General features: G+C 40.4%; 1 protein-coding gene across 7 annotated transcripts in view; it reads right to left on the bottom strand.

The window, feature by feature from the left end:
* Positions 1-4345: 4345 nt before the first annotated feature.
* The window catches only part of STARD3NL (STARD3 N-terminal like), a 50312-nt gene continuing 42743 nt past the window's right edge, over positions 4346-11914 (bottom strand). For 3 of the 7 annotated variants that reach the window (XR_004486372.2, XM_004263335.4, XM_033438553.2), the window contains exons 8-9: positions 6069-6144; positions 4346-4841 (exon numbers count right to left, since the gene is read on the bottom strand). Coding sequence is in view for 4 of the 7 variants with exons in the window: in XM_004263335.4 (XP_004263383.1) it covers positions 6086-6144 (59 nt within the window). In the remaining 3 variants the exon portion in view is untranslated. The remainder of the gene's footprint in view (positions 4842-6068; positions 6145-11914) is intronic. The other 4 variants (XR_004486373.2, XM_012535072.3, XM_033438580.2 and 1 more) reach the window with 2 other exon arrangements.

Genomic DNA, 11914 nt, shown 5'->3' with positions numbered 1-11914 from the left:
CGAAATGGAAAAGTTAGGCAAAGATGGATACAATTCCACATTAGAACTCTCATGTGTCAGTTGTTTTTATAGAACTAGAGTACATCATACACTTCTCAAGTATACAAAAGGGAAACTTCAAGGCAGCAATTCTCAAAGTTTTTCCCATTATGAATTCTCTTTACTGTTTTGGAATTCTTTCCCTCATAGACTTCAGTTTTTGAAGGCTTCCTGTCAATCTAGCAGGCCATGATTAAGTAATACAGGATTTCCCACTTTATTTATTCACAGTCATATATAATTGTCAATTAGAAATTCTGAGTAAAAAGAGATAACTAGAAATACTACATACACCAAGCTGGTATAATTCAGCCAGAAAGCTAGAAATTCAACATTTCTGTTAGCCATGAAAACTAGTCTGGGTAAGTGCATGGTCTCTGTAATGGTCTCTTAGGCTAATTTTGTATGTTTGCTTTCTTTTGTTCTCTTTGAATCATAGCAAGTACCTACCACTTAGTGAGCATCAGGAATTCTGCTGGGCAGGTTGCTTGCTTCACGTTCGATGCTCTCACTAAAACACAGATCAGGTATGACACTCATTTCACTGATGAGAACACCAGGCCCCAGAGAAACTAAGAAATATACCCCAAGTTAATACAGAGCAGCGCCATCGTTCGCATGGGCCAGGTCTGCATGACTTAAGCCCCACTGCTTTATCCATTATAACAGTTGCTGTCTTCTTGGGAACCCATGGAATGTTAATTATAACTCAAAATAAATGGAAGGAAGAGAGGGAGGGAAGGAGGGAGGGGGGGTGAGAAAGGGAGGGAGGGAGGAAAGGAAGAATCACTGAGGCCCAGACTTCATAACAGCCCAGGCATCAGACTTTAAAAAGCCCCCTTCAGTAATTCTAATGTGCAGCCGGGTCGAGGCAGCAAAGTGACTGAAACAGTCCCAGTACTGCCAGCTCAGATCTCAGGCAGCAAGGAGTCGTCGCAGAGCCTATTACACAAGTGTACAACGTGCTTCACCTGGAAAGTGATCTTACCGTCCACGCATCAATTTCCTAAGGAAACAAAATGTATGTACTGAGATTTATGTGCCCAGATGTCCATCAAATGTAGCACCACTTACAGCAGCCCAAAGTAACCCAAATGCCCAATTAGAAACTACAGAAATAAACTAAAGGACATCATATGACAGACTACTATGCATCTTCCAAAAAAAATGTACATTATTTAAAGAAATGGAGAATTAGTCAGGAAGTGTGGTTGAAAAACTAATATGCCTAGCAAACTCCAGTAAAATTGTTAGATTATACCACCACATGGTTCCAAATCAATCAAAAACACTCTAGAAATTGCATTAAGAAACCTTGCTTCAACCACTGTATCTACGTCCCTACCTCTTACAGGTCACACTTCTCTCTCCTCTGCACACTTCCAGTTTTTATTTAGCAAATTCAAATGAACATACAAAATAAATAAATAAATGAAACATATATGTATATGCGTGTATACATATTCTAATTTCCGGCTTCATACACAAAGGTAGTAAACAATATACATTCTTCTGCACCTCTCTTCTCACTTATACCACCTAGAGCTCTTTTCATGTCAGTCTCTGGGGACACATGGAGAGCTGTGTGATATTTCACTGGTGAATTACAATACTTTACAAAAATCAGTGCCCCCGTGATATGTCATTGGCTTATTTCCACTCTTTTGCTATTACAAAAGATGCTGAAATTATAATAGTGTTTTATGTCATTTTGACCGTGCATATCGGTCATTTTGACAGCTATGGCCAACTTGCCTATTATGGACACAGCACCATCCTGCATCTGTACCACAATGTAGGTGAATGCTGGGAGAGTGCAGTCAAAGGTCAGGATTCTGCTGATCTGACAGGTGAGAAACAGTATCTCATCTATCTCATTGTGGTTTTGTTTTTCTCTTTCTGTGAGTGAGGATAAGCATCTCTTTATATGAAGTCTATTCGTATTTCCTTTCCTGCGCAATATTTGTTCAGTCCTTTGATCACTTTTTTCTATTGAGTGGTAATAGTAACTAGTACGATGCTCATTTATATGTGTATCTGTGTATTTCTACAGGCACACACAAAACAAAATGTTCACTGCATGGTAGGTGGGTGAAAAAATAAGTGATTGTATATTTTTCTATTTTCTCTGATACTTTTAAAGTAAAAATCCTTTTTATGCATTAGAATTAAAACACTGTCTCCTTTAAAATTGGGAAGCTGTTTTTTTGTTTGTTTCTGTGTTTACAATTCACTTCAGCTTCCGTGAAACTAGTTCTTTTGAAAACCAAATAGAGGTTCCCATTTGGAAACAAAACAAGAGCAACCAGATACAAGAAAGATGAAATCTAATTTAGATAGTCTGCTTGGTTGAGACTATCTAAATTAGATATTTGAGCAGATCTCTTTAGCCCAAGTACCTGGCCCTCCTCTTGGAGTTTGGAAACTATTTCTACGTTGGGAAAGCATAGAAAGGCAAGATGGAAAAATGGCAAATCTCTGAAAGTTTTGTGCAGCTGATTTCACTGCCAGGGCCCTGCTGGGCAGTGCCTCCTGTGGTTTCCAACTTCTCAGCAACTTCCTTTCCCAACTCGCCCTGGGCTGCCCTGGGAGGCGCAGAGACGGAAAGGCGGTGGTGGTGAGGGTGACAGCGTGAGTGGCAGGAGGGCGCTGGTGTGGCTGGTTCTCAGGCTTCTTTTGTTCATGTGTTCTGCCGAATGTGGTTGATTCGTGGAAAATGCTCAAAGTCAAACCGGCCCCTGCTGGTTGGGACTGTGCAAGGGGTAGATGGGGTGTCACAAGGAAATAAGAACAGTTAAACCACAACCAACTTTGCTCACTTTCAAAGAGTCACAGCTAATGGAAAGAAAACATCCCTCTACACGGGCACGTAATTGCTATCAAACATACTGTGGCTTAGGGTTCCCCATTATTCCTGTATGCAGTTCCTCCAATTAGCTCCTATGTGAGTTGTGAAACTTACGCCCAGAATATTCAGATGCTGCTTCTCTGTCCGCGCTCAGGACTCTGTTCTGGAGGAAAGAGCAGACAGGATTCCTTGCAGCACTAAGATAATCCCTGACATTCCACCAACCACCCATGCTCTTCCACGATCTGTGATTTACCGAGGCTGGTACTTCTTGGTTTCATTTTCTCAGTGTACACAGGGTGACACAAGACTCGATCCCCTAAACCCAGCCGCATGGACAGATGTGATGTGCTTTTTCCCTCACAAGAACAGAGATATGGAGGCCCTGATCTCGCCCATGCAATTGAGTGTCATATACTGAGTCACATAAGTTCCCCGAATGGGACAAAATGACTTCAGAGTCATCCTGAGCAAGGCTTAACAGAAGCACTAACATCAGATAAGAGTGTGATGGGTGAATGGGCCAAGGGCTGCTCAGCAACGTGAGCATGGAGAGCAGGTGTCCCCCCTCCACCCCACCCAGCAGGGGTCCAAGCCCTGGACTCCATCTGTCCAGTCCCAGAGGGAAGCACGGCTCTATGGCTGAGCTCAATGCTTTAGCTCTCACAGTCTGACCTTACAGCACATTCAAGTCACATCCTTCATTCTTCCTGGTCTCTGCTCTGAGAGCCAACATCTGGGGGGACCTTGCTCACCTAGGAGGACTGGCCACATCCTACTGGTCCAACCCAGTGTGTTGGGGAGAGCTCCTTCTCAGCTTAAAGGCACACAGGTCACATCAGTGGTCATGGTGTAGATGGGGGTCCCCTCCCGAGACAGGATGTTCTCGTTGTGATGACACCACTGAATTCTTGAGGCTTTAGTCCAAAGCCAGACCCTGGAGCTCTCCCTCCCCCTTTTCTCCATGGAAGAAGCTCCCCCTGGTTAGGCCCCAGCCTCCCAGGGAGCTTCCAGCTGCACTTCAGTCCTGTGGCCCATTCTTAGACCAAGCATGGATGGAGTTGATTTGATCTGCATAAATGGTCAGTTTCCATCCAAACCAGCACCATTTCCATCATACACAGTTGAGTATTTCTTGAATGACACAATGAATAATGAAAGAAAACTGATAGACATGCTGCCTTCCCATGAAGCATTGCGTTGAATATTCCTGTTTAACAAAAATAGCTCACAATATAATTGAGCTCATTTTAATTCAAACTAGCTAAACACAAGGGAAAATGATTTCATAGAGTGGGTTCAAAGAAGAGTAATCAGACTATTTTAGATCATACTTCTGAGAGAACGATTCTATTTCTGGTGACTTTTTATATGTATTCACAATCCCTCATGTTCCCCTTTTGTAATTCCAACACTTTAGGCCAAATACATAATGCAAAACAGGAAAAATAAAACCGATCATTTTGATATGTTGGATTTTATTACCTTTTAAAATTGTACAAATAGTGCATGTGCATGAGTTAAAAAAACACAAGGGAAATGTAGGGAGTTAAAAAAGAAAGACAAAAGAAATCCAAGACATGAAACAAAAAAATTCCATTCTGCAAGTCAAAATAAAAAGATATTCTGCATACTAAAAAAGTGTTATTCCAATATATTAAGAAGTCTTTTGATCAGGAACACAGCACAAGACTTTCTGCAACTATTCTTTGACAGATCAGACTCAAGTCTCACCGAATACAGGATGGATCATGACATTATCTTACCAGCCACAGGCAGGTGATTAAATGTATGTGGAGATGGTACCATGTCTGTGAGGTATTACAATCAATAAATTCGTTATTAGCCGTTCAGTAACGTCAGCAGTGGATGTCACCATTTCAACCTTCAAAAGGGAGACCCTCAGTTTCAGTGCTTTTTTCCCTCTGGTGACGTTCAGTGAAGGTTTTTCACACTTAGAAAAAGAGAGAACACAGAAATATTTGAGATGTAGCGTAAAAAGGCAAAATGCTACATTTTGCTCTATGTAGTTACAACACAGTCTACATACTAAAGATAGGCTGTGTTACAGACACTTGAAAGACCATGCGTGAGGCCACCCAAGAAGTTATTTTAAAGCATTTTAGAAAAGGACGTCCTTATTCACATGCTCATATTTTTGTCCTACGTCTGAAGACTGTTGTAGAAAAAGGGGCCGGAGCGTGCTGGGTACCACGGATGCAGGGCGGGGCCTCCGTTTGCTGCGACTCTGGCCGCCTCTGGCTGCCTTTTATTTCTTTTAAATAAAATGTTACATTTTATTTCATTATTTTTTTAAGTTGAGATATAATTGACATATAACATTTTATTAGTTTAAGTTATACTACCTAATGATTCTATATTTGTATACATTGTGAAATCATCACAGTAAGTCTATTAACATCCCTCGCTATACATAGTTACGGATTATTTTTTTTTCTTGTGATGGGAACTTTTAAGATCTACTCTCTTTTCCCTTCTGTGGTTAAATAATTAAGCAGGGATGCTGCTTCTACAATTGCCTGTATGTTTATTTGCTCGTATTTCTGAGGTTGAAATGTTTCCTTTGATGATGTGAAGGGAATGAACAACGTGCCCTGACCTGGAGGTACATCGGGCCCGACTGCTGTGACTGGACCACATGTGTCATCTCAGAAGCTCCAGAACCCTCCAGAGACATCTATCCGGTGTGGGACCAGAGGAGATCCTGTTACCACACGGAACGCCTGAGTCCCGGCTCTGCCCCTGCCAGCTGTGCGACCTTGGACCAGTCACTCACCCTCAGTCTCACCCGCCTCCGTGTAAGTGGAGACAATGACAGCACCAGCCTCCCAGGACTGCTGCCCTCGCCGCCCTCAGAAGTTAGGGTTTGTAATTAAACAAAGTCTGACACGGAGACATTCTGGCTACATAAAGAAAAAGGAACTAAGTCATCCTTATTTAGAAATTTGGGACTCTGAGGTATTTCTCATCCTTCGCAAATTTATACCTAGAAAAGGTTAAGAGATTTTACATCATAAAATGTGCCTGACAAGTTCATGTACTTAGGAGAAATATAATGTATAGTCACACACATATTCTTTGAATTTTACTTTGAATCTACTCAAAGAAAGGCTCCGTATTTAACCACTTCATTATTACAGTTTCCTTTTCGAAGACTTACTTTAATAAAAGTCTTACTCATAGTTCTAAAAGTGGTTTTTCACTGTCCTGCTTTTCTTCAGCTTCATTTTCAGATCCTAGATGGTAGGGAAGGGGAAGGAGAAAAAGTACTGCATTCGATTACAGTAACAAATGATTTCTTGAAAATTATACTCTAAGAGCATAAAATTTTAAACGAGGGATACATATGTTTAAACCACAAGAGATTCAAGTTAACAAAACTGTAAAATAGTTTTACTTTATATCTTGTAGGAGGAAAACCTTTCAAATAGGACCTATCGCAAGCACCGATCTGTCAAAATGGATTTCACGTATGTTCTAAAAATATTCATAGGGACCAAGAACTATTATGCACTGCTCCTCCTCTTGTGCTTCTTTGCTGAAAAGCTTACCTGTTTTTCAAGTCCAAGTATCTTTGGGTATTAATAATTTAATCTACGTATTTTGAAAAAATAGCTGTATTCAGTGAGTGAGAGAGCAGTGAGGGATTCCAATGTACAGGCAAAGCTGATGTCACCACTGTGCGCTGTTGCCAGCGACCACGGTTACAACCATTCTGGGTCAATGTTGCGTGAGCCTTCGATTATTCTTGAATGTGACCCAGTCATTCCACTCTGGGATGATATCCTTAGGATATCTCCCTGAGGAAATAACATTTTTTTTCCATTATGAAGACTTCCCCTCTAAAAATGAGAAGAAAAATCTAATGTCTGAGAGTAGAAGAAAAGTTAAGTAATTATTATATTTCCATGAAATATCTTCCATCCACTTAAAAACTGTGTTTATACAGTATATAACAACATGGGAAATGCATACGCTAGAAAGTAAAAGCAAATATGTAACGAGAAATATAGTGTAAGATCAGATTTGATAAAAATTTTAAAAACTTGATATACTTGTACAAATCAGTAAGACTAGAAATAAATGACCAGGGGACTTATGTACATTTCTGGATATTCCAAAATTTCTACAATAAACTTAAAGTGACTTTATCATTTTTAAAACAGGGTATAAATAACACAGACAGTACGGCCAACAATTATGTGAATTACACAAAAGTAGAAGGAAACAAACTGAACTGTCAATACTAATGCTGCTGAATAGTTTGAAGGAGCGTGATCTTTCATTTTTGTTCTTTCCACACATTTTTATAACAATTACGCATTCCTATCATACTCAGGGAAGGGAACTAAAGAGAGTGGTGAGGAGACCAAGGGAACAGGTTAGGATGTTACCTACTCACCTGCAAAAGCAGCCAGCCCCACTGTTGCTTTACTCTTAGCAGATAATACACTTCAAAAAGGGCACTTTCACCGGAGGGAAAGTGGGGGCAGAGGGATGAATCGGGAGATCGGGATGGACATCTACACTACTACTATATATAAAATAGATAACTAATAAGGACCTACTGTATAGCACAGGGAACTCTACTCAATACTCTGTAATGACCAATATGGGAAAAGAATCTAAAAAAAGAGTGGATATATGCATATGCATAACTGATTCACTTTGCTGTACATCTGAAACTAACACAACATTGTAAATCAACTATACCCCAATAAAAAGTTTTTTAAAAGGGCACTTTTTTCTTCGAGAACGTCTGCCTGGATTATAGCCAAGAACAAATCTGGTACAGAAGAATGAATGCCTGAGAATCTTAAGAAAAGTTTTGAGTCCCACACCTGAACCTCATAAATGTCATGTCGTTCAGGTTAAGTCTGTGGTAAAACAAATACATAAAGAGGCAGTGGTTGGGAGGCTTCACTTCCCAGCTTATTAAACTGCTGGAAATCTTAGAGACACTGGAGCGGTTTAACTGCCATGTCACTTTGAAAGGAGTCTAAGGAAAGTGGTCATACCGAGCCTTCCTGTTTCCGGGCTCACTTTCCACCTGTCAGGGTAACGGCACTCAAGCCACAATGAGCTGACGTGGCTTGGAACTATTTGCGAGTCCTAAATAAAGCCAAACTTTAAATTAAAACATAATAATGCACATGCTTTCCATAATTTAAAAGCGAATGCTAGCAAGGTGTTCTGGCTATTGTCGAATAAGGAGTTCAACACATCTTCTCCTTGAAAAGCAACTCTAAAACTGGACTAGATGAACCAGACAGCAAGTTCAGTGCTGGGGAAACGACCAAAGGCTTACAACTATGTGAGAAGTGCTTGAAAAATTGCAGAATTGCGGGAACAACCGTGTTGCTCTTTCCTTCAGCTGCCCCCATTCTTCCCCCACCTCCCATCACCCAGCTCCATGGCATGAAGGTCCTTCCAGAGTATGGCAGGCCGTGAGGACTGCCGGCAAACTTACATGGTTGAAGGAGCTCATTTAATCTGGGGTGAGAAGTGATGCAATGGTGAAATGACAGACTTAGTGGTATGTGAGCACAGGGGCCAGAGCCTCTGCTGGTTTGAGGTGATGGTCATGGCTGCAGCACGCATGTTTGGCTGAAGCTGTGTGCATACACAACGGAAACCCAAGAGAACCCACGCTATAGCCTAAAAACCATGAGGCTGTGAGCAGATGCAGAGGAGGTGTGAAAATATTCAGCAAAAGAAGACTCAAAGGGCTTCCCTGGTGGCGCAAGTGGTTGAGAGTCCGCCTGCCGATGCAGGGGACACAGGTTCGTGCCCCAGTCTGGGAAGATCCCACATGCCGCGGACCGGCTGCGCCGTGAGCCATGGCCGCTGAGACTGCACGTCTGGAGCCTGTGCTCCGCAATGGGAGAGGCCACAGCAGTGAGAGGCCCGCGTACCACAAAAAAAAAAAAGAAGACTCAAAAAGCTGAAAAAGCTTTTTGAAGAAGACTCAAAAAGACCCGAAATTTGAATGTGCTATCCAATACATACAAATATCCCTTTGGCCGAGGATGAAAGTCTTAATCAAGGTGACTGACCACAAAGGCTGTCTAATCATTGGCTACCACTAAGCTATGTAGACATAGGGGTGACCCCTAGGAAGCCAGGCTTAAAAATAAAAGAATTAAAAACAACAACAACAACTGAAAAGACACAGCCACACACCGTAGGGGACATAATTTCACAGACTTAGCCCGCACCAGCATGCATGGCGTCAAATTTAAATTTCAATGCCTTACTCAGCCATAAAAAGGAACGAAATTGGCTCATTTGTAGAGATGTGGATGCATCTAGAGACTGTCATACAGAGTGAAGTAAGTCAGAAAGAGAAAAACAAACATCGTATATTAACGCATACATGTGGAGCCTAGAAAAATGGTACAGGTGAACCGGTTTGCAGGGCAGAAATTGAGACACAGATGTAGAGAACAAATGTATGGGCACCAAGGGGGGAAAGCGGTGGTGGGGTGAGCTGGTGGTGGGATGAATTGGGAGCTTGGGATTGACATGTATACAACTGATGACTAATAAGGACCTGCTGCTGTACGAAAAAATAAATAAAATAAAATTCAAAAAAAAAAAAGATGTTTCAAAAACTCCAGAAAACTTATCTAACGTACAAAAATGGCCCATAATTTATAAAGGTAAACTAGTATTGTATTTAAATGTTAAATTCCATTTTATTTTAATGAGTTATTTATTTACTTTTTTAGACCTCAGGCAGTTTATTTTACTAATTTTTTTTTCAAATGTACTAATAAAACTACATTTTACAGTGTATATATATATACACATGTTTAACACAAATAGACTCATAGTGTATAAACTCTTCTGCAAGTTGCCTTTTTTTACTTAATATATAGTGGACATCTTTTCATATTAGTTTATAAACCTCAGCCTCCTTTTAACAGCCTCATAGGATTTATGATAAGGATGTACCATAAGTTATTTAAATGTTTTGCCTTTTTTAGGTGTTCCCAGGCTTGGGTTTCATTTTGCTCTGCTTTACTTTATAAACAATACTGCACTGAACATCCTTGCCCACAGTTCCTTGTGCGGTGTGGCCACACCCATTTTAGAAGGCGCACACACACACAAAAATTTCAATGCCTTTATCTAGATTTGTTTAGCACAGATGATAGTATGCAATGAGCTATTCTTCATTTTAAGTCAGTCTTTCAATGATTCAAGAGGTGACAAATTACCTTTTCTCCAGCATCACAACTGGTTCATTTAAATTGTCTGAGCACATAACAACCTCAACCCAATCATCCGAGAAAGCACTCTGCTCCCTCATTCTTTCCATTTAATACACAGGCAAACAGGATATGGCTAAACCAACAAGCAAATCTGTAAAACAAACCACCTTTATATCCTTTAAAAGTACATCCACTAAAATGTGCTAATTTTCCAAAGCTCTGTGATTCTAAAATTCAAGCCATTCCTTTACAAGGAAAAATGCTAACATTTAAATTTCTGGTGCCTCCAATTTCTTTCTTTCTCTCTTCATTCATTCCTTCAACAGTTCTAAGTTTACTATGTGCCAGGCACTATATTAGGTGCTAGAGAAAGACAAGAAAAGGCAAGGCAGGCCTCAGACACCCTCTTATTGATAGGGACCAATTAGCACTGTTTAAGGGCATAAAGCTTATAACTTCTGCTGCTAGAAGACTATTTAATATTTGTCTGCTGACCTCATAAGAAAGCTTTATTTTAAAATAAAACCTTCTTTTCTAGGCACATTAATTCCAATAATAGTTTTCAATCTTAATTCTTTCCTGAATTGAACATTCAGACAATGAAAATATAATACAATAAAGTAAGTCACTTTGAACACTCCTCTGCCCACTACTAATCTGGGCTTTGTCTTATACAATGCAGCCACCCAGTGGAACGCTGACAGGGTTGTTTTTGTTTAGCTTTATAATTCAATGAAATGGTAATGCTTCCAACTGCCACTAGGTGGTGGTAAAAGTCAAAGAAGGAAGCCAATGGCTTGCTGGATGAAAAATGCCTGAGGTATTCCTCACATTTTTATCCTGTTGTTCTGAACTTCTAATTAAAAAAATACACTGGGGCTGAGAAATTTTATATACAAAAGCATGAACTGTAATGCAAACTTTTTTTTTGAAAGAATGAGTCCTGTGACATAACAAAAATCTCAAGGAAATCATCCTTATAATGAGGTAATGAAAGTTTAATACTTATTCTAGTTTCTGCTGGCTGAGAAATAGCTTTTCTGCTAATTCATATCTTTATTTCATCTAACTCTACGATTTTGTATTTTATATTGCTTTTAAATCTAACACCAACAGTCCAGAATAGCAAGTTACTTCGAGTTCCCCTAATATCCTATGTCCCATTGTTGTGCCTTTGCTATTCACATGGCTCTTTCTGCCTGGAGTCTGTTTTTACTCTAGTGTGTGTGTGTGTGTGTGTGTGTGTGTGTGTGTGTGTGTGTGTGTTTAAAATATTTACTAAATGTAATGTGGGGAATAAAATAATGTAGTCTCTAACCCAAGTTTATATCCCGGTAATAGAAACAGGCCAAGTCACTGCCAAAGACAGTGCAGTCAACCCAGGATGACAGGGTTGTGGGAGAGATCTTACAGAACCGAGACAAAAGACCCTCTACCTAGGACTGCTGGGAGCCAGGGGGAGGGTGGGAGTGGGGAGAAGCCTTCTGCGCGTGTGAGTGGAAACTAGGACTGCAGAGGGTAATGCCAAGGATAGAACAAGCAAGATGGCTTGAGGGTTTTAGTGTATTTTCAGAAAGCTAAGAACAGCACACAAGGAGCATGAGAAGAGAGCTTGGATCACTGGGTAAGGGTGGACACAGAGGTGCTTTCTGTCAGCCTAAGGATCCAATGACTTTCTTAATCCTTTGCGTCATCGAAGGCTTTCAAGCAAGGAAATAACGTGATCAATTTTGCATATTCATTAATACTGAGAGGCTGTATATTAGCTATGATCAGGGCCTCTAGCCCT

The sequence above is a fragment of the Orcinus orca genome, chromosome 9, assembly GCF_937001465.1.
Source record: "Orcinus orca chromosome 9, mOrcOrc1.1, whole genome shotgun sequence".
In the NCBI taxonomy this organism is placed as follows: Eukaryota; Metazoa; Chordata; class Mammalia; order Artiodactyla; family Delphinidae; genus Orcinus; species Orcinus orca.
Note: the sequence above shows the minus strand (reverse complement) of the source record. Positions and strands in the feature narration are given on the sequence as shown.